Source organism: Strongylocentrotus purpuratus, unplaced genomic scaffold (assembly GCF_000002235.5).
Source record: "Strongylocentrotus purpuratus isolate Spur 01 unplaced genomic scaffold, Spur_5.0 spur5_scaffold_12, whole genome shotgun sequence".
NCBI lineage: Eukaryota > Metazoa > Echinodermata > Echinoidea > Camarodonta > Strongylocentrotidae > Strongylocentrotus > Strongylocentrotus purpuratus.
Genome location: NW_022145597.1, coordinates 245,145 through 270,600, shown reverse-complemented (window position 1 = coordinate 270,600; position 25,456 = coordinate 245,145). Strand labels below are relative to the sequence as shown.

Sequence of the window (25,456 nt, the reverse complement as noted above, 5' to 3'; positions counted from 1 at the left end):
TTACCCACAGTTAGCTGGCTCATGTATTGTTATTTTTAATTAAATAATTAATTAACGGTCACCGTGTTTTTTTTTAAGTGGAGCTGAATTGGTATGATCGTATTGGCTAAATTTCACATATTTTGGGGTCTAAAATTACCTTCATAGTAATTTTAGGTTCTAAAAAAATAAGAGCAATAACCATGCACTTTGAAGGCATTTGCGGGCTGAAAACAGAACTCAACTATCTCTTTAAGTTGACTCATCTAATTCTATTTATCAGAATATATTTGGGACTTATGACCCCATTATTTCCAGACATTAAACTGACTCATTTGAGTAAAAAGGAAAAAGAAAAAGAGGACTCGGGGGGGGGGGGGGGGGGGAATGGCATCTAACAACATTCCCCCCCCCCCCTTTTGAGTAAGAAGAATTGGGAAATAATGGGGTAAAATAGAGAAAATAAGGGGAAAATCGGGATAAAATCGGGGGGGGGGGGGGGGGGGGGGGGGGGAGGGGAGAATCGGGTAAAAAATTATTTAAAAAATCGGGGAAAAAAAATAAAATCAGGTTTTTATCAGGGGGGGGGGAATGGCATCTAACAACATTCCCCCCCCCCCTTTTGAGTAAGAAGAATTGGGAAATAATGGGGTAAAATAGAGAAAATAAGGGGAAAATTGGGATAAAATCGGGGGGGGGGGGGGAGGGGAGAATCGGGTAAAAAATTATTTAAAAAATCGGGGAAAAAAAAATAAAATAAGGTTTTTATCAGGGGGGGGGGGAATGGCATCTAACAACATTCCCCCCCCCCCCCCTTTTGAGTAAGAAGAATTGGGAAATAATGGGGTAAAATAGAGAAAATAAGGGGAAAATCGGGATAAAATCGGGGGGGGGGGGGTGGGGGGAGATGCGGGTAAAAAAACTATTTAAAAAATCGGGGGAAAAAAAAAAATCAGGTTTTTATCAGGCCTGCAGACAGAAAGCAATCATGAACGTTTCTGCTTAGATACCAACAACGAATCTAGGCAGTGTCAATGCATGTTTCAAAGTACCAGGATGACCATTAAAGGTAAAGACCAGTTTTGGAAATGCCCCCCCTCTCAAAAATTGAAATGGAAGCTTTTATTACCAATCATGTGAACAAATATGTTTTGACTAATACGTAATGATACAAATTTTGCTGAGAAACCGCCTACTAATTGATATATTTGGTAAAATATTATATCTATTTGGACCTGATAGATATAACGCAAGTACCATCAACCCAACATTTGCCTATAAATTCATTTCATGATTCATATTTATTAGGCATGTTTATTTATTGAATGCTTCAAAGTTGATTAATACTGATCGACGAAGGAAGGTTTCCTTGCACAGCACTGTATAGGTATACAACCTGAAAATATCAACCATTGCTTCTTGGAACTCAAATTATCTTGATTTTCCTTCCTCCAATAACATTATAATTGTCCACCAGCTTGGAAGCTGGATGTTAAAGGTCCTCTTAAAGTGTTGAGATTTCACTTAAATTGTATCATAATTTGAAAGAGGATGTCATTTAAGACACACTTCTGCAAAGATTTCCCCAAAAAAATTGTTTGAAGACAACTATTGATAGAAGAATACAAAATTGGGGTTTTCTGTTGTACATGTATGCAGAAAAAAAATTTTTGCACTCTTTCATCAATATTCGACTTCATACACATTTGTTTTGAAAATCCTTGCAAAAAAAGTGTCTTAAATGACATCCTCTTTCACATTATGATACAATTTAAGTGAAATTTTGCCATCAAATTTTGGGGGCTTCCAACACTTTAGAGGGGCTTTAAGTCTATCGAGGTTGCAGAAACCTATCGCTCTATTCCTCCATAATACCACTGTATAGAACCAAACAGACTTGCCTATGATCCTTGAGTAGAGGCTTGGCATACTTCTAGTATCAGTGTTATACGTAGGTCCAGGGGGGTGTTTCACAAAACTTGTCATCAGTGACAAATGACAGTTTATGTTAAAAGCTACTGAAATCCTTGCTTCTGATTGGTTATCAGCAGATTTGTCACTGATTTTGTCATTTGTCCTTGAAAAAAAGGCTTTGTGAATCGGGTCCCAGGTGTTGCTATTGTCATTGTATCTCAAGCTTGGCTAGATCTCTCCTCAGCTCAGTTTCAGCGCTTAGTTTATCTAACTGATTCTTCTCTAGCTCCTTACCGCTCGCTTGCTGCTCTTTCAGCTTCTCAATGGCTTTCAGTTTCTAGAGGGACAAGAGAGATAAGGCCCATAAATCATTATAATTATACTTCCCTGACTGAGCAATTACACTTTGCATTTGAGGTGTTCACACTTGTACAAGTATTGCTTTTTAGTGGACCCTTCTGTTTCCAACATGTATTTCTTAGATTTGTAATGTTTTGTTGGAAACATGAATATATATTAAATTTGAATTTGAATTTGAAATTATAACCGTTTTCTTTTAAACTGAAGCTCGCTTCTATTGATTTTTTTTTTTTTTTTTGTAAAATGAATTTATTGATAAATATATGCATTTGAACAAATCAAACAATCATACACAATCAATTGAAATAACATCATAGCATCTAAACATAGTTCAAATAAAACATGTTTCGTTTTCTTGAATAACAGTGTTTTCAAAAATGCATAGCTTTTTTGTTTTACAGTTCCTTTCGCTTCTATTGATGACCAGACAGCTTTCCACATGTGAGACAACAGTGTAGATTTTGGATTAACTGTGCACATTATACCTCAAACTCTGTTCTGCAGGTTCTTTTTAAACCAGGAGAAATTTGAGGACGCAGTTCATTCTCCAATAAAAGACTTATGTATACTTTCATTATCGATCTATTGATGTCCTGGTTTTTTTAAGCAAAACTTTGTAATAAAATCCCCCAGCCCTTTAGAAATCACTCAATACGCAGTTTAGCTAGTCAAAAGAACACAATTCATTTCATACAGTCTAATATTATACACTAAACATAAATTGTCAGTCCTGATATGAAAGCACACACATGTCTACTTCCTCCTACAGTGTAGTTTGCTCAAATTGCTTTTAGTTTCAGTTTATGAAAGAGATAACAGGGCCAGGCTCAAAGCGTCAACAATCTGCTCTCATTACTTAGTTTCATTATTTTCAATGTCTTCAAAATATTTTAAAAAGCTTTGAAGGGTCTGCACTGTAATTAACCAGACTGCAGTTTTCTTGTAGTATCAGGATGCTATAAATAAACGGACAATTTGATAGTAACTTATCTCACACTCAAGATTTATATCAATGTGAAACTAAAGTAAAACACTGGTGGAAGGTTTGCTATAATTTTAGTCTATTAGTTTCAAGAAGGAAAGGGGCAATCAATGTATTCTCCCTTCCTCAAATGGAATGAGGGGGGGGGGGGGGGTAGTGTGCATCTGGGAATTGAGAACTGTATTAAAGAGAAGGTTGAGTTCTGGGGAGAGGTGAAAAATAATTTGTGCACGTTATCATTTTTATTATGGAAGTGTGGAAGAACATCAGATGAAACACGTTGAGTGAAAAGCATGGCTCTTCAAATGCCTTCATATTCTTAATATGGCATGTAACATCGTAAAAATCGGGACAGACTTTTACGCCAAGTGTCCGTGTAGTCCCATATACATCTTTCTATGTACAGTACTTGTAACCCTACCAAGACTGGGCCAAATTTCCTATCATTTTGATGATTCCAGAACCTTGCAGTAGACACCAATACTTATATGCTAGATGATCAACCTTTTCTGATTGATTCCACAACATTTCTTTCACATGCAATCGCATGACCATAACTGGTCTTTATCTTTAAAGAAAAAGCTGATTTCTGGTCATGCAGTTGCATTGTGAAAGAAACGGTGTGGAATCGATCAGAAAAAGTTGATCATGTAGCATATAAGTATTGGTGTGTACTGCAAGGTTCTGGAGTCATCAAAATTATAAGAAATATTTGGCCCAGTCTTGGTAAAGTAACATGCACAGTACACAGAAAAATTTATATGGGGCTACACAAACATGTGGCATAAAAATTGGGCCTCATTAATAAGCTACTACCATACTCTGAAATTAGGAGGGCAATTTCTAACAGAATAAGAAAATCCTTCCTAATGCCATCTTGCCATGGGTATATAACGATGAAGTATTTCTTACCTTTCTAAGGGCTTTAATCTTCTTCTCAGCCTCTACATCTACTCCTACTGCCGGTGCTGGGGTGGGCTCTGAGAGAATGAAGGAAGCCGTTGCTAGGGCAGAACGTTGCTCAGCAGACCTGTTATCCTGAGATGTAGACAGACACACATCAGCAAGTGGATAGCCAATTTAATCAATATTAAAAACACAGGTCTTGAATTATGACCAGAACAGAAATATGAGATCACAGAATCTATATGCGAATAGCAAATTAGTAATTTGGTGACTGGATTCTGATGAAGTCATGGACAACTCTCCTTTGTGTCTCGTACAAAAATATTATAAATTTCCATTTTTCTCCCAAGTTGTCTTCTCTAAAAAAAGAAATGACCATCCCCTGCATCATTGGCATTTTAGTCATTTTGTGGGTTGGAACGATTGATAGGTTGTCCAGCACTTTGTTACATTGACACTGCCAATTTAGCCAATTTGAAGGGCCCATACTTGGTAGTGAATACACCTTTCAAAAATTCATTTTCTAGTTTTTGTGCAATATTTTCAAACTGTCACCATTTTTTTTTAGAGTAGTATATTATTAAGGTTAGGGTTTAATGGTACAGACTACAGATAACGATAAAGATACTCACTGTGATTCCTGGTTTTCCTTTGTTCTTTGCCTCTCGTTTCTTCTTGTTCTTCAGCGCTGATTTAGACAGCTTTTGTTCTAAAAACAAATGAAAACAACTTACGATAGCTAATAGCTAATTTTTCATCCCTGTCATAAGTTTTCAAAAAATCATCTTACAAGATTTCTGGAAAGATAACATTTATACTTTGTCAAGTGTTTTATTGAATAAAAAAAATAAAAAATTGATATGTTGGATTTCCCTTTAGTGATTCAGAAGAATTGAATTTATCAAACTGAACAGAATGGTGGAAGTTAATGCAAATTTGTTCATTGCATTTCAATGATTTAAAAATATTATTCTAATCATTGTATTGACAGTCCTTTCGCACAACAAGTATGTAATAGGACAACCAGCTTTTATACTCAAGTGTTACATTTGTTACGAATATGCAAATGAGATGTTGATTGATATGCTAATTCCAAGATGTGGCTCGAGTTGAGAGTAATAAACGGATCAAAGGTAACCAAATCGTCTTGATTTTCTTTATATATGAATATAATGGTGAGTTCTGGAAGAGCCAATGTGAGTTGATTGCCCTGACTCAACACATTCATGACCTAATAAGCAATAAAGCATAAACATTTAGAAGTAGCATTATAATATGTCAAGACTTGGCATGAGATTTACATTCTATTGATTCTTCTATTCAGATTGAAATATCCTCTTTAAAGAGAAGGTTGAGTTCTGGGAAGAGGTGAAAAATAATTTGGGATCGTTATCATTCTTATTATGCCAGTGTGGAAGAACATCAGAAAAGGCAATGTTCCCTGAAAAGTATGGCTCTTCAAATGCCTTCATATTCTAAATATGTCATGTAACATCGTAAAAATCCAAAGTAGGATTGGTGCCACGTGTTTGTGTAGTCCCATATACATCTTTCTGTGTACAGTGTTTGTAACTTTACCAAGACTTGGCCAAATTTCTTATCATTTTGATGATTCCAGAACCTTGCAATACAAAAAAATTCTTATATGCTAGATGATGAACCTTTTCAGGTCGATTCCACATCGTTTCTTTCACAATGCAATCGCATGACCAGAACTCAACTTCCTCTTTAAGTTTGATTAGAATTATATATCAAATTCTTGCCTTCTGTTTGTGGAGCATTCTGAGCGGGCTCTTCTTCATTCTGAAATAAAGAACAAATTAAAAGATTACAAGCTGATCTTTCAACTCTCCTTTTACATATTAAAGCCCCACTGTCCTACTTGTAGCTACTTGCTCCCTCTATATAGAAAACTTCCCCAATCGGTGCATGTTGGTCCCCCATGATCCTCTATTTCTTATGTTATTTGAGAGCTGAGTTGATGAGATAGCCACCTGTCAGTGACCTCGCTGTGTGGTCTAATCCCTCCTAGCCACACTAGTGGAAACTGGAAAGAAATTGTTGCATTTAAAATGAAGGGAAAAAAAGAATATTCAACCCAAGAAAAATCAATTTACTGTAATTTAAAGTGAACCTCAAAAAAAAGTCTGATTCTCTCATCTTACTTTTTTTCTTCTTATTTCATTATTTCAAGTACAGTTTGCATTCTGCTAAGTTTATAAAAAAAAAAAAAATGCACACACACACAAACAAACGTTACAATTTTTGTTCAATTCACGTTTTCATTATTTCAAGTACATGTACAATGTACATTCTGCAAAGTCTAATAAAAAATATAAACTATTAAAAACAAATTATAATTTCCATCCAATACTTAGAACAGCAATCAAACTAACATTTCCAACACATATCCTTCCTCTGGCTGGTTTTAGTTCATCTCAATGTTTCATTTACATTGCTATAGGCTTGGTAACGCCTGAAAACTACTTAGACATACCACCCATCCTCGCCAACCAGCGCTATAGTTCTCCTTAAAACTATAAGCTAAGAAAGATAACCAACAGTCTTTTTCAGAGGCATGAATATTCACTTCTGAATGACAAACGCCTATAAACTAAAACAACAACAACAACAAACAACATTTCAGGACTACACACAATCAAGAAAGAAAGATTACTGAGAGTCCTTTTCAGGACTTCCCAATCCTCCCCCTCTCACATGGTGCAACTGCAGGCCTACTGTATACTTGGGCGTTGTCATACATGTATTGAGGGGATGGAGGAGGGGGAGGGGGAGGGGGAGGAGGAGGAGGAGGAGGAGGGGGGAGGAGGAGGAGGGGGAGGGGGAGGAGGAGGAGGAGGAGGGGGGAGGAGGAGGAGGAGGAGGAGGAGGGGGGAGGAGGAGGAGGGGGAGGAGGAGGAGGAGGGGGAGGAGGGGGAGGAGGAGGGGGAGGAGGAGGGGGAGGAGGAGGGGGAGGAGGAGGGGGGTGCTGATACATACCAGTTTGAATGATGCTGGTTTTCCTCTTGCACCTGGTGGTCTATAAACCTCTTTAGATGCCTGAGGTTCCGCTGATTGGATGACCTTACCCTGTGGTTTAGAGATGGGTTTGTTCTTAAAGAGATCCGCTGGTAACGTCTGCCATGAAACATTGTATATATGAACATTGTCTTGTGGTACAATGTACTCATGGAGGAGCGAGCCAGACACATGCCAGATCTTGAACCTGAAAAAAGGTCAAACAAAACCAAAAAAAATGAACAAAATTGGGATTTAATAAGGAACACAGGCTTTATAAAACAATGTTTTTCATCTCAACTAATTGGAATCCACATGAGATTGTTTTTAAATGTAGGAAACCTCAGTAGAAAATTTGAAATATAAAATAGGCTAAGAAATGTTTAATTCTGTTTGAAAATTTGTCTTTATTCCCAATAATCCTTTATTTTTCTCCAAAAAGTATATATTTAGTAGTTCTGTCGTAGTATCAAATATATTTAGTAGTTCTGTCAAATCTTAGGTCAAAAGGTCAGAGTACCCCAACATTTACCAATCTTTAAAATGACGGCAGATTTGGAATCCTTATTGAATTCCCTTTCCAACAATACCAATTTTCTGATGATTGACGCATTAGTTCCCGAGATACAAGGGTTCAAAGGCAGACGGTCACCCCCATTTTTGCCAAAAATCTCAAAATTTGGAGGCCGTATCTCCCAAACCCCTCACCTGATTGACCTAAAATTTGAGATTTGGTGCTGTGAGATCACACTCAACAAGTACACCAAGTTTCATCAAAATAAAAAATGGTCAGGTCAAAACCATTGGGTGATTTGACATGGAATGACCACTTACCAATTACCAACCCTTAGTTTAAGAGCACAGATTGCTATAGCGTAACACTTACCCATTACCAACCCTTAGTCTAGGAGCACAGATTGCTATAGCGTAACACTTACCCATTACCAACCCTTAGTCTAGGAGCACAGATTGCTATAGCATAACACTTACCCATTACCAACCCTTAGTCTAGGAGCACAGATTGCTATAGCGTAACACTTACCCATTACCAACCCTTAGTCTAGGAGCACAGATTGCTATAGCGTAACACTTACCCATTACCAACCCTTAGTCTAGGAGCACAGATTGCTGTAGCATAACACTTACCCATTACCAACCCTTAGTCTAGGAGCACAGATTGCTGTAGCGTAACACTTACCCATTACCAACCCTTAGTCTAGGAGCACAGATTGCTGTAGCATAACACTTACCCATTACCAACCCTTAGTCTAGGAGCACAGATTGCTGTAGCGTAATGTTGACCATCTGGTGACCATTGGAAGAATGTTGCATCAGCTGCTTGGCTTTCAGAAATCAACTTGAAACTCTTCCTGTCCCAAAATTGCTATAAAAAAGGGAAAGATGGTAGATATTAAGGAAGGTTTTTAAATGGTCTAGGATACATCTTCCATTATGAGCAGTGTTGTAGCTTACATCAAATGTGTGAAGTTTACAGCTCATGTTTAGTCCGGACATATATACTTGAGCACTGTTGATGCAGAAACCTTTATTTAAACAAAGATATTCAGATATCACAAACCTCCAGGAATATGAATGCCATAAACCTACACTATGACCCTGACCTACAGTTGAGAAATAAAAAAATAAATGTCCCAATCACAAGGTATTCATAACTTCATATATTTATATTTTATATATTTTGGTCATGCTAAGACTCTTTGCAGCGCTAAAAGAAAATGATAGACCAAAAATGCAAATATTGTGATGCTATAATCATTTTATGAGTTTATGGGTATAAAAACTACATTGTCATCACTGATATCATTTGCTAAATTTATAAGAGAGACAGAGATTTTGACAAGATTTGTTAACTGCCACATGAAGAACAACATGAGCCTTTTCATTCCCTACATTAGGCCTAAAAAAAGAAAGATGTTGTATCACCCTTGCGACCGACCCAACAAAAAGTTATTAATTTCGCTTTAAATTTGTATTAATTTTTTTTGTAACCATTTTTTTTGAAAAAAAATGCATTAAAGGCAGGCTTTACTACTACAGCCAGAAGGGATTAGACCGCCCAGCGAGCCAGCGAGGTCACTGTGACAGGTGGCTATCTCATAAACTCAGCTCTCATTTAACCCAAGAAAAAGAGGATCATGGGGGACCAACAGGCACCGATTGGGGAAGTTTTCTATATAGAGGGAGCAAGTAGCTACAAGTAGAACAGTGTGCCTTTAAAGCATTAGAAACAGAGAAATATCAGCCCAAAGAAGGAGTTTAAAAAAAGGAAAAAGATTTCCGACCGACCAACCCATGTTTTGGCACCTAAAGGGCAATACAACATTTTTGTTTGTTTTAGGGCCTTAGAAAGATGATAGGAATGACTTACAATGTGACCTCTCAGGTTAGCGAATCCTCCAAGGGCAATAAGTAAGATAGTCAAGGAAAGTTGGAGACAATTACAAATTATTGCTATGAACAACTACAAATCAACATAATCAGCTTTTTTTAATTATCAGATTAAAGAAAGTGGCCCTCATTTGCAGACCCTCTCTAATTTCGAGGAAGATTTATGGGTAGAAGTTCTTAGGCATGATAATAACCCTCTTCTTATTTTAGATCTAACGGACCAGTAGTTTTTAATCAAAAGTGATTAGCTATTTTTTAGCACATTTAAATTGACCTGTGACCTTTGACCCTTGACCTCTTGACCCCAAAATGTAATCAGGTAATCTTTACATGGTCATAAATACTCTTACTGGCTTGAATTCACAAAGGAGGTTTGTCGACAAATCTAGGTTTATGTAGTTTCACTACGATAGCACAAGAATAATTACGGACGGACAGACAACCGAAAACATAAAGCTTCCAGTAATCACTACGTGTGGCAGAGGCATAAAACCATACAAAGACATTACATAGAGGCTCTTATTATAATCTGTACACTCTCATCATCTACTTCATGTTATGCTGATTTTGTCTAGGTTAAAATATAAATGCAGTGATTGAAAGAGGCAAAAGGAAGAAAAAAAAACGTCAGAAATAAATGGCGAAGTGGAAGATAATTTGAAATGGAAGAAAGAGGTAGATGAACTATGACAAAATATCAATAAAATATATGAGGATATAATTAAAATCATGATTTTCATTGAAAGGATATTGGTTCCTTGAGGGTTGAAGTAGACACAATTTCTTGGACCCGTGCCGAAGTCAAAGATGGATTCACATTTGAGGTTGAATAGCGTTGCTTTAGCAGGCATAACTGAAGCAAGGTCAGTGTTAAGGAACTCAAATTCTAGAATCACTCTTGAGCTCAAATAAAAAAGTAACTTCAGTTTGAAAGTAATTAAGAACTTGACATTGTTTTCATTCAAATTTCACATTTAAACATCAAAATGGCTATTAGGTGGGGAGAATGAAGAAGGGTTCATCAAAAGCGTTAGTTAACATTTAAACAATACATGTTGGAAATTAGTCCATTAGGTGGTGCAAAGGAAAATTATTTTACTAATTCATGAAGTTCTACTCGTTTCAGAAAAGAGGTTATCCTCAAATAGGCCAAACATAACATTAAATTTCTTGTGGAATCTTGTACAATTTCTTGTGGGATCTTGTACAATGTAATGTATTTTTCAATTAATTTGTAGAAGCAAGGATACATCCATAGACCACACAGAACTCTGTTGAGTTTGGACTCCAATCCACACTGTACACCGGACCTTTCTTGCCTAAGAATTAAAAGGGAGGGTAAAAGAATACAAATAACAATTTTCGTTAAATGTCAGATTGAAAAAGAAAACTTGCAAAAGCAACTGCCTCGTCAAGCCCACAGCTCCTCGTTTCTGTTTTCTGACAACCAACGAATCTATCCAAAGCCCTAGTTCAAGAGTTGGTGCCATGCAGTGACAAGGTATATTGGAAAGACACAAGAAGAAGATATCATCTGTTGAAAGACAGGCGGGTATTAACTCTGTGTAAGCAGACAATACACCCCTAGAATATTTGAGATTCTAAATCAAATCCTTATAAACAGTCACAAACCAAATCCATATAAACACAGTCACAAACCAAATCCATATAAACATAGACATAAACCAAATTATAATAAACAAATTCACATACCAAATCCATATAAACACAGTCATAAACCAAATTATAATAAACAAAGTCACATACCAAATCCATATAAACACAGTCATAAACCAAATCCTCATAAACACATAAGTATGTCACCATGGTTGGGTTATTTCTCTTGAGCTTTGTCTTCATAAATTTCTTTTTAAGTTTATCAAGGTTTAATTGAAAGAGTGGAAGAAAAAAAAAAATAATGAAAAGTCTAATCGGTATTAGATTTAATTTGAAAACAGTTGAAAAGCATTATAAACTTTTAAGCAAAGGAATTATCGTCCGGCATGTTAAACAGTAATTTGGGCTTTGAAAAAGAGCGTAGAAACTGGACAGACTTTACCAAAACTTTAATAAAGTAATAAAATTTAAATCAGTTTGAAAAGAAGAAAGAAAAATAAAGGTTTACTTGGGATCCATCTTACCTACGGTAACATTAGAGCTATCTCCATTGACAGCCAGGAAGTGAAGAGCTGTCTCACCATAGTAGGAGCTGCCTGTAGTATCTACGTCCTGTGTAGCTACTATTAAGGCAGCAGATCCTAGGAAACAAAGATTGAAAGAGAATGATGAGTGGTGATGGTGATCTCATGATGATCTTTATTGTTCTACACCGAGTTTGTTGATACCCCTGTCACATAGCCTCACCTATTCCAAATGGACTGATACTCAGTACCGGTACGTATCTTGGCCTTTCAAGATGATGTTATTTATTATATAGACCGGGCATGGTGGCTCTGTGGTTAGAGCGCCCGCCTCATGAAAGGGAGGTCGTGGGTTCAAACCCCGGCCGAGTCATACCAAAGACTTATAACAATGGGACCTTCTGACTTCAAGCTAGGCGCTCAGCATATTAGATTGGAGAAGGGAAGTAATAACATATATTGTTATGCAGGGCCCGCTGGAAGAGCAGTTTCATAAATGAAGTGGCTACCCTGGGTAAATAAAACGTTATTATTATATTATTATTATTATATTTGCTGGTTGCCTGTCATCTGGTGTTGGGTTCATCATTGTAACTATGGCAGTAGCAGCAAAAGAGCTGTATTTTACATCTTGGACAGTATTTAAAACATTCCTAACACGAAAGACATTGTAGATTTTGTATATCACTTGTTAAAAAATTGCAGGCCCCATCACTATATATAGACTCAATTAAGCTTTAGACGTCTACAGATTCAGCATTTCATGATCATTTTTCTTGCAAATATTCTACAATGGACTTAAAAAAATATTAATATAGTAATGTACAATGTATGGATCTATTCTGTTCACCTTTCTTGTTCCATATCATGTTAACGCTGTCTGCTTTGTAAAAGCTCTTATTCGCTATCATAGATCCAGGCCCATCAAAGTTTGGATACTTGAACAGTCTTACAGCATGAGGAGCTCCCTGAAAATCAAATAACATGGTAATGATTATAACAATGAGACAAGGTCAAACAAAGCTCAAATGGGCTTTAAATTTTACTGGAAAATCCACTATTGTATACCTTTGAGAAATCATAGCTTGTAATTGCTGTACCTATCCCCCCCCCCCCCCACCCCTCCCTCAGAAAGTATCGACATTTGGATTGGATAAAATTAAAATAGGACTGTAAAGCATTTGAAGATCCTATGATAAATCCTGTTGAAGATTTCAGTTGGGATATGGATAGGGGAAAGATGATAGCACAGCTGAAGAACTATATGAGGGGATGTGATATAACCTTATTGCCTGGAATGTGAGCTGCTATATGAGGGGATGTGATATAACCTTATTGCCTGGAATGTGGGCTGCTATATGAGGGGATGTGATATAACCGTATTGCCTGGAATGTGTGCTGCTATATGAGGGGATGTGATATTACCTTATTGCCTGGAATGTGTGCTGCTATATAAGGGGATGCAATATTACCTTATTGCCTGGAATGTGTGCTGGTAAATGAGGGGATGTGATATAACCTTATTGCCTGGAATGTGTGCTGCTATATGAGGAGATGTAATATTACCTTATTGCCTGGAATGTGTGCTGCTATATGAGGGGATGTGATATAACCTTATTGCCTGGAATGTGTGCTGCTATATGAGGGGATGTAATATTACCTTATTGCCTGGTATGTGTGCTGCTATATGAGGGGATGTGATATAACCTTATTGCCTGGAATGTGTGCTGCTATATGAGGGGATGTAATATTACCTTATTGCCTGGAATGTGTGCTGCTATATGAGGGGATGTGATATAACCTTATTGCCTGGAATGTGTGCTGCTATATGAGGGGATGTAATATTACCTTATTGCCTGGAATGTGTGCTGCTATATGAGGGGATGTGATATAACCTTATTGCCTGGAATGTGTGCTGCTATATGAGGAGATGTAATATTACCTTATTGCCTGGTATGTGCTGCTATATGAGGAGATATAATATTACCTTATTGCCTGGTATGTGTGCTGCTATATGAGGGGATGTGACATTACCTTATTGCCTGGTATGCGTGCTGCTATATGAGGGGATGTGACATTACCTTATTGCCTGGTATGTGTGCTGCTATAAGAGGAGATGTAATATTACCTTATTGCCTGGTATATGTGCTGCTATATGAGGCGGTGATCCTGCTCCGGACATCCGACACATGACCTTGGGCAGATGTAGTCTGCTTGCAATGCTTTCTACAATTAAATAATAATCATTTCACACATGTCAGGTATAAGATATTTCTAGATGAATTTCATGTATAGCAAGTTATCACTGTGTTAAATGAGGCTTAAGCCCAATACAAGCCATAAATAGATTTCTTAACGCTTATTGAGATAAGTCGCAGTAAACTGCTGCAGTTTTTGTGGGTGTTATTAAATGAAAGGCAACTGTGCGCAACGAAAAACTTGTACATATTCACCGAGCTCTGTTTTATAAGATACAGAAAAGATATGGTTATTACACTTTACATCAGCATAAAAAAAACATTGCGATCATTAATTCACATATAGAAAGACTGGTTAAATTCATCATTTCCTAGTGAGATTCTCAGTCTCCTGCATTAAGTAATTTATCAATATTTACTAAGTGTTTTTTAAATGAAAATTATTGGAAAGTTTGTCTCAAATACTAATGCTAGCCATCAACTCTTTCAAATCACTTACCATAGTTTCCATTTTCAAAGAAGTGTATTTCACTGTTGGCTTGTATAGCACATATCCTCTCATCATCCGTCCATTGAGGTTGCCTGTAATAGTAGAATTTTTGGTCAGTTGTAAATGTTTAATATAATGTTTAAACAGGTGTAAAATAGGTTCAAACATGTCAAGACCATAGCTTGGCCCTACTACAGAATATACAGTGCATCCCAGAAAAAACAAAACCGAGAATTATCGATGTTTTATCAAACTTAATCACAATTATAATGGGTGAGCAAGGGAATAACAAAGTTCTGTTTGTTTAAAGTAATGCTTGCATTGCCATAATTTGACTAAAAAAAAATCGTTTTAACTGGCTGCCTGCCGTTGCAACAAACAGAGATGGAAAAAAGACTTAACTCCATTTCGTCGGCGATCAGCCTTGCATGATGAAGACGAAATCACAGTCTAATGAGTTAATGATCTTACCATGCTTCATTCTGTCTCATAATAAATGACTTCACACATCTTCCAGACGCTATCTCCCATATATGTGCATTAGGAGTGGGACCAGGTGAACTAGGTGTAGCTACAAAGAGGAATCACAAGAATCCCATGAATCACAGACTCACAGTATCAAGAGGAAGACATTTATATTTCCTATTCAACACACATAGCTCATTCCCTATCAATGTCATTATTGTCATCATCATTATAACCATTATAATCCACATTATTACTATTATTGATATAATAATAATAATAATAGTAATAATAGGCATTTCTATAACACCCTCTATTCCGAGGCCCATTAATTTCTACCCCAGCTTTGGCCTAGTTGCTATTACAGCGCTCCAGCATTTCAAGGAATTAAGTCCTGCCAGGTACCCATTTACCTCACCTGTGTCGATATCATGTTGATGATATGATTATTATGATTATTATCAGTATTATTATTATCATCGATAATGATTTGCCATCTACTGTGCCTGGGAGGGAAAATGTAAATATAATCACTATGACCCCGGGGCCAAGGACTCATCCAAGGATAGATGATCTGGGGGTGTTTCACAAAGACTAAACAAATAAAAAATAAAATTTTCTTATTTTTCAATGATTTTGCTAAAATGTGCAATTATCTATTGCTCTCTTTTTTGGGGTATTAAAACCAGCTAACTATATCATGATGGACTGCCCCTTCAATAATAACTGATCTACATTTAGTGTGTCTTATTCTATTGTTACACCCTTAATTCACTTTTATCTTCAGGGGGTGTTTCACAAAGACTAAGATCGACTTCAAGTTGGAATTAACTATGGCAGGCCGTTCATGCCACTGTTTGCTCTCACCATTTACTGGCATTGGTCTCTCAAGGGATGTACAAATCATGGTCATAAATTGTTTGATAATTCATTGTTGAAGGAAAAATATTATCTAAAGTTCATAATGGTGAGAGCAAACAGTGGCACGAATGGCCTGCCATAGTTAAGTCCAACTTAAATTTGTATCCACTGTTTGTTTTTAAAAAATTTTACATGTCTTCCAGTAACAGAATAAGTTGAAAAACCAAACGATAATTGATACTTTTAGGGAACTTATTTTACAAGGCCCTTTGGCCTTATTTTAGTTCCCCTTTTCTTATTTCCTACTATTAAATTTTGGTGTCTTTGATACTGTTAACTTGTACGATTGCATGTAATTTTTTATATAATATATATTGTTGTAATGATCTTCTGTTTTTATGGATATGGAAATAAATGAACAACTGAAAAGTCGATCTTAGTCTTTGAGAAACACTCCCAAGGAACTGCAAGAGTACAGTCCACTCACTACTGTTTACACCAATGGTAACTCTACTCTTTAAAAGGAAGGCAGTGGGTTCTTTATGTTCAAGAAGTGTGTCTCTCCTACGTACACATTGGACCTCCATCATACTATATCCTACTCAATTATCCCTTAACCCTGATGAAGTGAAAAAAATGCTTAACTGACTGTGTAATGAATGTAGGTATTAGCTAGGTGACAAACCCTGTTGTCTTGGATTCGATAAAAAACCACTATTGGCTTAACTCTTATTAATGAAGAGCAATGTAGATGGTAGTGCGTGGACTGTACTCTTGCAGTTCCTGGGGAGTGTTTCTCAAAGACTATGATCGACTTTAAGTTGGACTTAACTATGTCAGGCCATTGATGCCACTGTTTGCTTTCACCATTATGATCTTTAGATAATATTTTTTCCCTCACATTTTTTCTTCCCCACCCTTCCCGTTCACTTATACAACAACAAAAATCTACCAATATTGTTTTTTTATGAAAGAGGTTTCTACTTACTGGAGTAGACTTCCCATGTAGCAAGGTATTTGCCTGAGGGAGAGATGACTAGACCAATTGTTTTAGGTTTATCAAGCTGAAGTAGGGTTTCACATTTTGCAAGCTGAATCACAAAGACACTGCAAAGAGAAGAAAAATATGTTGATTTGGAGCATTTTAAAACTTTGCGTGTGTGTAATGACCTGAAATTGGCCGGACGGATCATGCTAAATATGATTGAGAAATTATTTGTTGTTATGAAGATATGATCATGAGTAGACTTTCAGAAAACTTCACAAAATGGCGTCTGGATGACATCACAATAACCGGATGACCTTTAAAATGTGGCTGTCACGTCTTATGACAATAAGCTATAACTGTACCAAAATTGAAAGAAATTGACAGTACTGATCTCGAGTTATCCTATGCACAAAAAAGTGCGGAGAAATAAATAAAAATAAATGAAGTAATTGACGAAATCAATAGGTGATCTGTCGAATACAACAGACAACCTAATAATACTCATAATAATCATCATAATCCTCATCATTTTTGTTTACCTGACGGTATTGCAGTAAGCAAACAGTCTCCCACCAGCACCATGCGTCATCACACTGCATTTAGAATCACTGTCAAAGAAGAAAAGATGGAGGCATTCATTAAGCTTTACATCAGAATCCCTAAAACAGTGTAATGCCATTTATAAATGTAATTTATTAATGATATTTCAGTACTAAGGGAGATATCATAACAGATCGAAGACCGCTTTAGCAGTGCTCTCTTGAATTCTTTCCAACTGACATTCCACCCATCCCCTTGGAAAAAGAAAAAGTAGAAAAAAAGAAAAAGTGGAAAATATCTTTCTTAAAACACCACAAGAGTAAAGAACATTAACTATCTGTCTTGTCAAATAAACAGGATTGAAATACATAGAAGTAAAATGAGGACTTTAGAAGAGGGTACAACTATTGTTGTTTTATAGATGAATTGAAACACTTACCGTCCAAATGATTCATTAAGAGCAAATGATGGAGGTCCACTGATCATATACACACCTTCAGATCCTCGGACTATGAAAGAAAAAGATTAAAGAAGGATCGAAGAGTGCCTGAACAATTACAATTGTATACCGACAAAGGGATGCGAGCAGACCCCTGTGCGTAAACTTCACACATGCTTGCGGGCCCGCATCCCTTCGTTGTGGTATGCAATTGTATTGTAATTCTGCAGCAGTTTGCAGTGAAATCTGTGAGAAAGTGTATATTATGATGTCACAAATAAGGACATTTGATGAATATTTACTTCCTTTTGGGAAAGTTTTATGCTTTTAGTAGGGTATCTCCACGCCGAGTTACGGGTCAAATTTTGGCTAGACTTCTGAACTAGCGCCATCAAATCACCTAGATATTTTGTATGCAGGTAGACTAAGTAAATAAATATGCTATCTGGAGATATAGACTATAATCGAAAAACATATTTCGTTACTTCGTTAAAACCTGACGCTTTGAATATTCAGTCAATCTTCGGTCGGGTTGCACGTAGCTCCGGTTCTGAGCATCGCACACAAAAAAATTGATGAACGATACCAAGTGGAATTTCCCCACCTGTGGATCGATACCGTATTCACGATGTAAGCGCTTAATATAGCAGCGCTATTGAGATTGGAATAGAGCCCTGTTGATGCACTCAAAATTGATCGTGAATTAAGAGCGCGGTGCCATATGTACCGCGGACGCGCCGATAGTCACATAGAGTAAAGGAGCCGGTAATCGGCCAGCTCCAGTTTTCGGCCGATTGGTTGGATGCAAGGTAAAATCCCTCTAAAATACATCGCATAATAGCATAACACATATCCCACACATACCATACCATGCCAGTGTCACTGAAGAACCACATTTGCAATGAAAAATATATCCTAAAATATCACATTTTAGCGATGTAATCGGCGGTCCCGCTACCCGAATCTGAAAAATCGAGTATCTTTACGCGTGTCTGTAAGAAATATGGGTACCATAAAATGAGCTTTATTTCAAGTATTTTTCAGATTTAGAGCCCGATTTTGTGCTAGTCGCAAGCTCAAAAGTATCTCATCGCATGTATTAAATCAATGCAGCCGCACACCGCAACGCACACACGATATCTCTGTCTAATTCAGATTCCAATATCCGATCACCGCAGTACTAGTTTTCGGCCTGGCAAGCTCCGCAGAGCTCCGGCGTGGGATATCTGCTCCGCCCGCTAGTGCTTTATATCAGCGCGGAAATGCACGGCGCGTGCGCGCGCTTCCTATTGACTTTGTACATGCGGCCGAAAACTGGTACGCTATGCCGAAAACTGACTCCGAAACAGTGAAAATTGAAATGAATATTGTCATGGCAATTCGTGATTTTTTTCTGGGATTCTTGTTTTGTTTAGATCTGAATAATAATAATATTTGCTTCATGATTTGAACAAAAACTGATAATAAATAGGAAGTGTAAAAGGGTCCAAAAAATAGGATTTTGTGTCAAGTGGCCGAAAACCAGCTCCTTTACTCTACACTATCGCCTAGATATTCACGTGAACCGGAAACATGTTTATGATGACGTCAATTAAACGCGTTTACAAATGATTGTGCGTTTAAGCTTCCCCAGAAACCATCTTTTTGGAGTCTTGGAGTTTTGGAGAAACTCTGATCCAAAAACGCACCTTTTTGTGATCGTCATCAGGTCATCGCCGTTTATCTGTGATTGTGAATGTGATTCTACGAGAATGAGAAAGGACGCAACCTTTTTTTTAACTGAACGCATATCAAAAGCCTCATTCTGGCCTGAAAAAGACGAGCATAAACACAACCTAAAAAGCCTGGCCTCTTGCGTGCATACGTCTACGGCTGCGCGCGTGTGTCGTGTTCCACCGACGTCGACACTGCACTTCCATTCCTGTAAATGTACATGCATAAATTGCAATGTATGGGACAACGACCAGATATTCTTCGGGATCGCGCGCATATGCGAATACTTATCATATAATGAAAACTTTTAGGAGTAAATTACCAGCAAGCTGAGGGCACGGAGCACTTGAAATGGATGCCATGGCTAAGTCGTTCTTCTATTTCAAATACTCGGATATGCCTTCAATTGTATTCGATGCTCGATGACCGAGTGCGGCTAGAGGTCTAGGACTCTAGCTAGGTATCAGTTCAGTGTCCTGCAAGTGACACACGTTTTCATCTTTTCGTGGCACGTCGACCATCGATAGGATTGAGAGATCGCATCGGGGATAATCCGACCACCTACCCTTGACAGCTCGACCTGGTCGGGTTATCTATCCAAAATTTATGTGAGACGTTGCCTTCCCAAATTTCCTTCAGTCTTTTATGGGTTTTTTTCTTCTAGATTATCCTTTCCGAATAATTATGTGGCCAACGAATTGCATTGCCCTTTCCTATTGTCAACCTCTTTATTTATTATCCAAAACTCTCGCCCATTGAGAAGAACTGACCAGATAAAACCAGAAGTTAGTATGCCGTTCTGCATATTTTAATCACAATGCAACATTGAATCACCTTATAAAGCTTACTGGTACAGATTTTTTTAATTGTTTTTTTTTTATTTTATCCTTCAACCGTTTCCACATAACAAGATTAATATAGATTTAACAAGACAATGCATATATAATATAACATGCAATGCTAGACCAAGGAGTTCCATTCCAACTCCCTTGCTAGATATTAGAGATAATCCTATTTTGTTTTTCATAATTATGTTCTTATTTCCAATAATTACGGATTGGTTTATCCTTTGCCATTCTAATTCTTTTCTTTATCTCATGAATACTTTTCCCATGCATCTGATGCTAAATAGTGTACCCATAATATTTAGAAGTGTGGGTAATTTGCTTCATCCTCTCCCCTTTATAGATTGCATGGGGAAACCTCAGTCTTTAAAAAAAAAATATTATCATACACTCTGTTTTCTTGTTGTTTAAAGGGGGGGGGGGGGGGGGGTAAGAGGACATTTTTTATTTTGTTTTGGTCTCGAAATTTGAAAATTTGACATTTTCTTCGTTGGGGGGGGGGGGTGGGGGTAAGGCCACCTTTTTTAGGTCAGACATTGGCATAGTTTAAAAAAAAAAACCAAAGGGGGGGGTGTTTTCCTCCAAAATACACACATAAAAAATACCAAAGGGGGGGTCAACCCCGAACCCCCCCCCCCCCCTGCGTACGCGCCTGGGTCCAGGAGACGGAGCCTCCGAAAGCCCAGGGGTATTGGGGAATAAATAACGATCAGATGAGCATATTTTTTATACCTTATTTGTGACACTGGATTGGTGTTGGGTCCAGGTAGTGGCGTACGCAGGATTTTTTCAAGGGGGGGGGGGGTTTAACATTTTGAAATCGGGCCAAAAATTTCGCAACGACTCAGTCCACCGCTGAATAAGCGCGGGGGGGGGGGTTAGAGGACACTTTTTATTTTATTTTTTGGTCTCGAAATTTGAAAATTTGCCATTTTGCTCCGTTAGGGGGGGGGGGTGTAAGGTCACTATTTAAGGGGGGTTAAAAAACACACATCAAAAAAACTAAGGGGGGGTAACCCCCCCCCCCCCCCCCCCCCCCCTGCGTACGCGCCTGGGTCCAGGGGGCGGAGCCCCAAGAAGCTCAGGGGTTTAAAAATTAAATTATCGTCAGATGAGCATATTTTGATACCTTATTTGTGACACTGGCAGGACACAAATTGGTGTTGGGTCCAGGGGGCAGGGGGCGGAGCCCCAAGAAGCTCAGGGGTTTTATACATTAAATCTGTCGTCAGATGAGCATAAGTTTATACCTTATTTGTGACACTGGCAGGTCACGAATTGGTTTGAGGTCCAGGGGGCGGAGCTTCCGGAAGCTCAGGGGTTTTGGGCAATACATTATGGTCAGATGAGCATATTTTTATACCTTATTTGTGACACTGGCAGGCAGGCGCGTACACAGGGGGGGGGGGGGGGGGGGGGTGGGGGGTTAAACCCCCCGTTTGGTATTTTTTTGTGTGTAAACCCCCCCCCCCCCATAACCCCCCTAAAATACCCCCCTTTGAACTTTTTGTTTTTGTTTATTTAAGAAAAAAAGAAAAAAAAAAGCTGACCTTACCACCCCCCCCCCTACGGAGCAAAATGTCAAATTTTCAAAATTCGAGACAAAAAAAAGTGTCCTCTTACCCCCCCCCCCCCCCCCCTCCCCCCCCCCCCCCCCCCCCCCCCCCCCCCAATTTCCCTGTTAACAATGATGTCCCCTTTTCCTTTCTAATAAGGGACCTATCCCCTTTTTACAAATGCCCCTATCAAAATCTCATAGGTGTCATTTTAAAAATCTCTGGTAAGTGCCTCTTTCCAGGTGTAAGAAGTGCCCCATTTTTACCTCTGATAATTACCCTGTGTACTTTGACACTTGCACCTTTTCATTTTTAATAAGTGTCTTTATCCCTTTCGATAAGTGTCCAATTTTCCTCTCATCATTAAACGTGCCTCGAATTTAAAGCGAATAAGAGCAATTTCACTCAAAGCTCGCTCGCGACGCTCTCTTGCAGTTATAGATGATATAATTACATCTTATCAATGGTCTTTTCAGTCTTCCGTTATGAGAATGTGTTTATAACCCCATTAGGGATGCATGACCCTCTTCCTCTTTTTAAGTTGTAATTTTTCGCACTGCGCCGTCACAAATCTTTATGAAAAAATTATAGCTCGCTTTTTTCGCTCGCAAATGAATATTAATACAATCAAAAAACAAATCATTGAAATCGTCCCTGATAATGTTATCACAATGAAGGGGTATATATACCAATGTCAACAAATTGTATATTTTCGCTTTCAGATTTTCCTCTAAAGGTGCCCTTTTTCAGAAAGTGCCCTGTTTTGTTGGTGCCCCTCCCCAGTTTGGAAGTCACTCCGCCGCCCCCTGACAAGGGGTTTTCCCCCTCCTGGCCTATTCAATCTACAGGGCCTCAATTTCGACCATCATTTTGACCAACTTCACGACAACAAAGTATCAGAAACCCCAATATACCCAAATATAATATATCCCTTCGGGTAATTTGATGAGGAAATAAGATTATCAGAAATAATAAAGTACTGTTTTTTTCTAGCTCGCTTCAGTCGCTCGCATGTTTATTTTTAGAAACGGGATAGATTCAGGCAGTGGGGTCGGTGAATATCCATGATATATTAGGGCATGTCCCTGCCCGAATATCGGCACGATTCGGGCAGCATGGAACCCGAATATAACCTTATATATTCTATTTTCATATAAAATGAAATTATACCACAACAAGGTGTCTCCCCCACCCCCCCCCCCCCCCCCCCCCCCCCCCCCGTTTGCTTCACTTCTCGCAAAATCAAAACCTGGCAACGAGATGGTCGAATATATCATTTTACATTTTAATATCCCGATGACTAAATAAAATTTGTTTGCCATACTGAAAGTGCATTTTTTCGCTCGGTCGCAATATTCGGATAGTATTGTTTGGCAAGAGGCCCTCATGTCCATCACGCGAAAAAAAATGTACCCGTTCGTCTATGTTTAGGAGGGATGTAAAACAGATCCTCTCATTAATTTGTGATTGTGTTCACGCGAAACTGTTCAGCTAAAAAAAGAAAGAGGAAGGGATGAACAAACGCTGATCTATAGGAGACTAAAGACTGGTACCCTTGAACCCACGCTACTCCACTACACACATGTATCTTCAACCTACACCAAAATAGTTCCATACATAAGCCTAAAACAGCTTATCCTCCCCCCCCCCCCCCCCCCCCCCCCCCCCCCCCCCTCCCCCCCCCCCCAAAAAAAAAAAAAAATATATATATATATATTAATAATAATAATAATAATAATAATAAAAATAAATAAACACAAATTTAATGATAGCTAGCTACCATTTGAATCCGGCTGTAGAAACTTGAAGGTTAAGTGAATTCATTGATTGAAAGCTTGGGGGGGGGGGGGGGGCAGCGAACTGAGTTAAGATTCAGTGATTGGAAGGGGTGCATGTCCAGTATACAGTATTGCTTCCATCCCATGCAAGCAGTCGGTGAACGAGAGAAAGCGGTGACACGACATTTGCTCCTGCGACAATTGCTCCGGGCTTTATTTCGTCTAAGATGTAGGGTTAGGCAGGCGCGGATCCAGGGGGGGGGGGCGAGCGGGCCTTGGCCCCCCCCCCCCCCCCCCCGCAAAAAAAAAAAAAAAAAAAAAAAAGAGAGAAGAAGGAAAAGAAGGGAGAAAGGGAAAAAGGAGAAAAAGGGAAAGAAAGAAGAGGAAGAAGAAAAGTAAAGGGGGAAAAAGGAGATCGGGGGGGGGCCGAAAGGGCCTTGCCTCCCAGGCTATTAACCCCCCCCCCCCCCCCCCAATCAAAAAAAAAATAAGAGAGAAGGAAGGAAAGGGAAAGAAAACAAAAGGAAAAGAGGAGATACTGGCGTACTGATAGAGGGGGGGGGGGGGCTTGGGGGAAATCAAATTCCACAACGGTGTATTACAAATAATGCTGAAATGACATAATTTCCGAAATTTTTCCTCACTTTTTAGTAAATTATACGTTTGTATGTGTTTGTTGGAAAATAAAAAAATTCCTAAATTTACAACCAGGCAAAATATATGATTCTTGAGATTTCTACATGTCAGGGCCCGAGGTACGGCGGGGATCGAGAGCCTCGAGGCATCAAAATATGCTCATCTAACCGTGATTAAATGCCTAAAACCCGTAAGCTTCCGGGGGCTTTGCCCCCTGGATTCCATCTAGGGCCCTACGGCGGGCCCTAAGACGATCATCTGACGGTAATTTAATGCCTAAAACCCCTGATTTTTTGGGGCTCCGCCCCCTGGACCCCACGCCAAATAGTGACTTGCCAGTGTCACAAAATAATAAGGTATACACAAAAATATGCTCATCTGACCTTAATTAAACGCCCTAAAACCCCTGAGCTTCCGGGGCCGGCTCCGCCGCCTCGACCCCACCTCTTTGAACGGTACAACGCATCGTTTTCTTTCTCTAATAATAAAACGTCAAAGCCTCGCGCAGGAGGGGAGGAGGGGGGGGGGGGGGAATGAATTGAGACGAGGATTCAGAGGCGAGAACGGTAATACGAATCTTTAATTATTTAATGAAACGTAAAAGCTTATGCGCTTCGCGCGGGATGGAGGGGGTACTAAATTCCGATGAGGATTATTTTCGAGAACGATACAATGAATCGTCTTCTTCTCTAATGATTAAATGAAGATTAAAAGCTTCCGCGCTTTGCGCGGGAGGGGGGGACCTGAATTCAGACGAGGGTTAAGAGTCGAGAACTGTACAACGAATCGTCTTCTTTCTCTAATAATTTAATAAATCGTAAAATTTTCCGCGCTTCGCGCGGGAGGAAAAAACTAAATTCAAACGAGAATTATTTTCGAGAACGGTACAACGAATCGTCTTCTTCCTTTAAGAGTTTAATAAAACGTCAAAGCTTCCGCGCTTCGCGCAGGAGGGGGAGGGGAGGACTGAATTTAGACAAGGATTAAGAGTCGAGAACTGTACAACGAATCGTCTTCTTTCTCTAACAATTTAATAAGTCGTAAAATTTTCCGCGCTTCGCGCGGGAGGGGAAAAACTAAATTCAGACGAGAATTATTTTCGAGAACGGTACAACGAATCGTCTTCTTTCTTTAATAGTTTAATAAAACGTCAAAGCTTCCGCGCTTCGCGCAGGAGGGGGAGGGGGGCTGAATTTAGACAAGGATTAAGAATCGAGAACTGTACAACGAATCGTCTT

General features: G+C 38.7%; 1 protein-coding gene across 1 annotated transcript; it reads right to left on the bottom strand.

Annotated features, from left to right (window-relative positions):
* Nucleotides 1-1,714: 1,714 nt before the first annotated feature.
* On the bottom strand, nucleotides 1,715-19,849 carry LOC756337 (eukaryotic translation initiation factor 2A). Its single transcript, XM_030981532.1, has 18 exons — nucleotides 19,726-19,849; nucleotides 17,691-17,760; nucleotides 17,251-17,319; nucleotides 16,712-16,830; nucleotides 14,869-14,968; nucleotides 14,407-14,489; nucleotides 13,838-13,935; nucleotides 12,560-12,677; nucleotides 11,710-11,826; nucleotides 10,819-10,887; nucleotides 10,320-10,421; nucleotides 9,549-9,589; nucleotides 8,410-8,543; nucleotides 7,142-7,367; nucleotides 5,905-5,944; nucleotides 4,774-4,850; nucleotides 4,148-4,273; nucleotides 1,715-2,230 (listed from the first exon to the last, which is right to left on the bottom strand). The coding sequence occupies exons 1-18, from the start codon at nucleotides 19,763-19,765 to the stop codon at nucleotides 2,102-2,104; spliced, it is 1,758 nt and encodes a 585-aa protein (XP_030837392.1). The 5' UTR covers nucleotides 19,766-19,849; the 3' UTR covers nucleotides 1,715-2,101.
* Between the last annotated feature and the right edge of the window lie 5,607 nt (nucleotides 19,850-25,456).

Coding starts and splice junctions, on each gene's coding strand:
- LOC756337 (XM_030981532.1), bottom strand. CDS start 19,765: ATGGCATCCATTTCAAGTGCTCCGTGCCCTCAGCTTGCTG. Junction 4,851..5,904: donor GAATGCTCCACAAACAGAAG/GCAAGAATTTGA, acceptor ATTTGTTTTTAG/AACAAAAGCTGTCTAAATCA. Junction 4,274..4,773: donor AAGGAAAACCAGGAATCACA/GTGAGTATCTTT, acceptor TCTACATCTCAG/GATAACAGGTCTGCTGAGCA.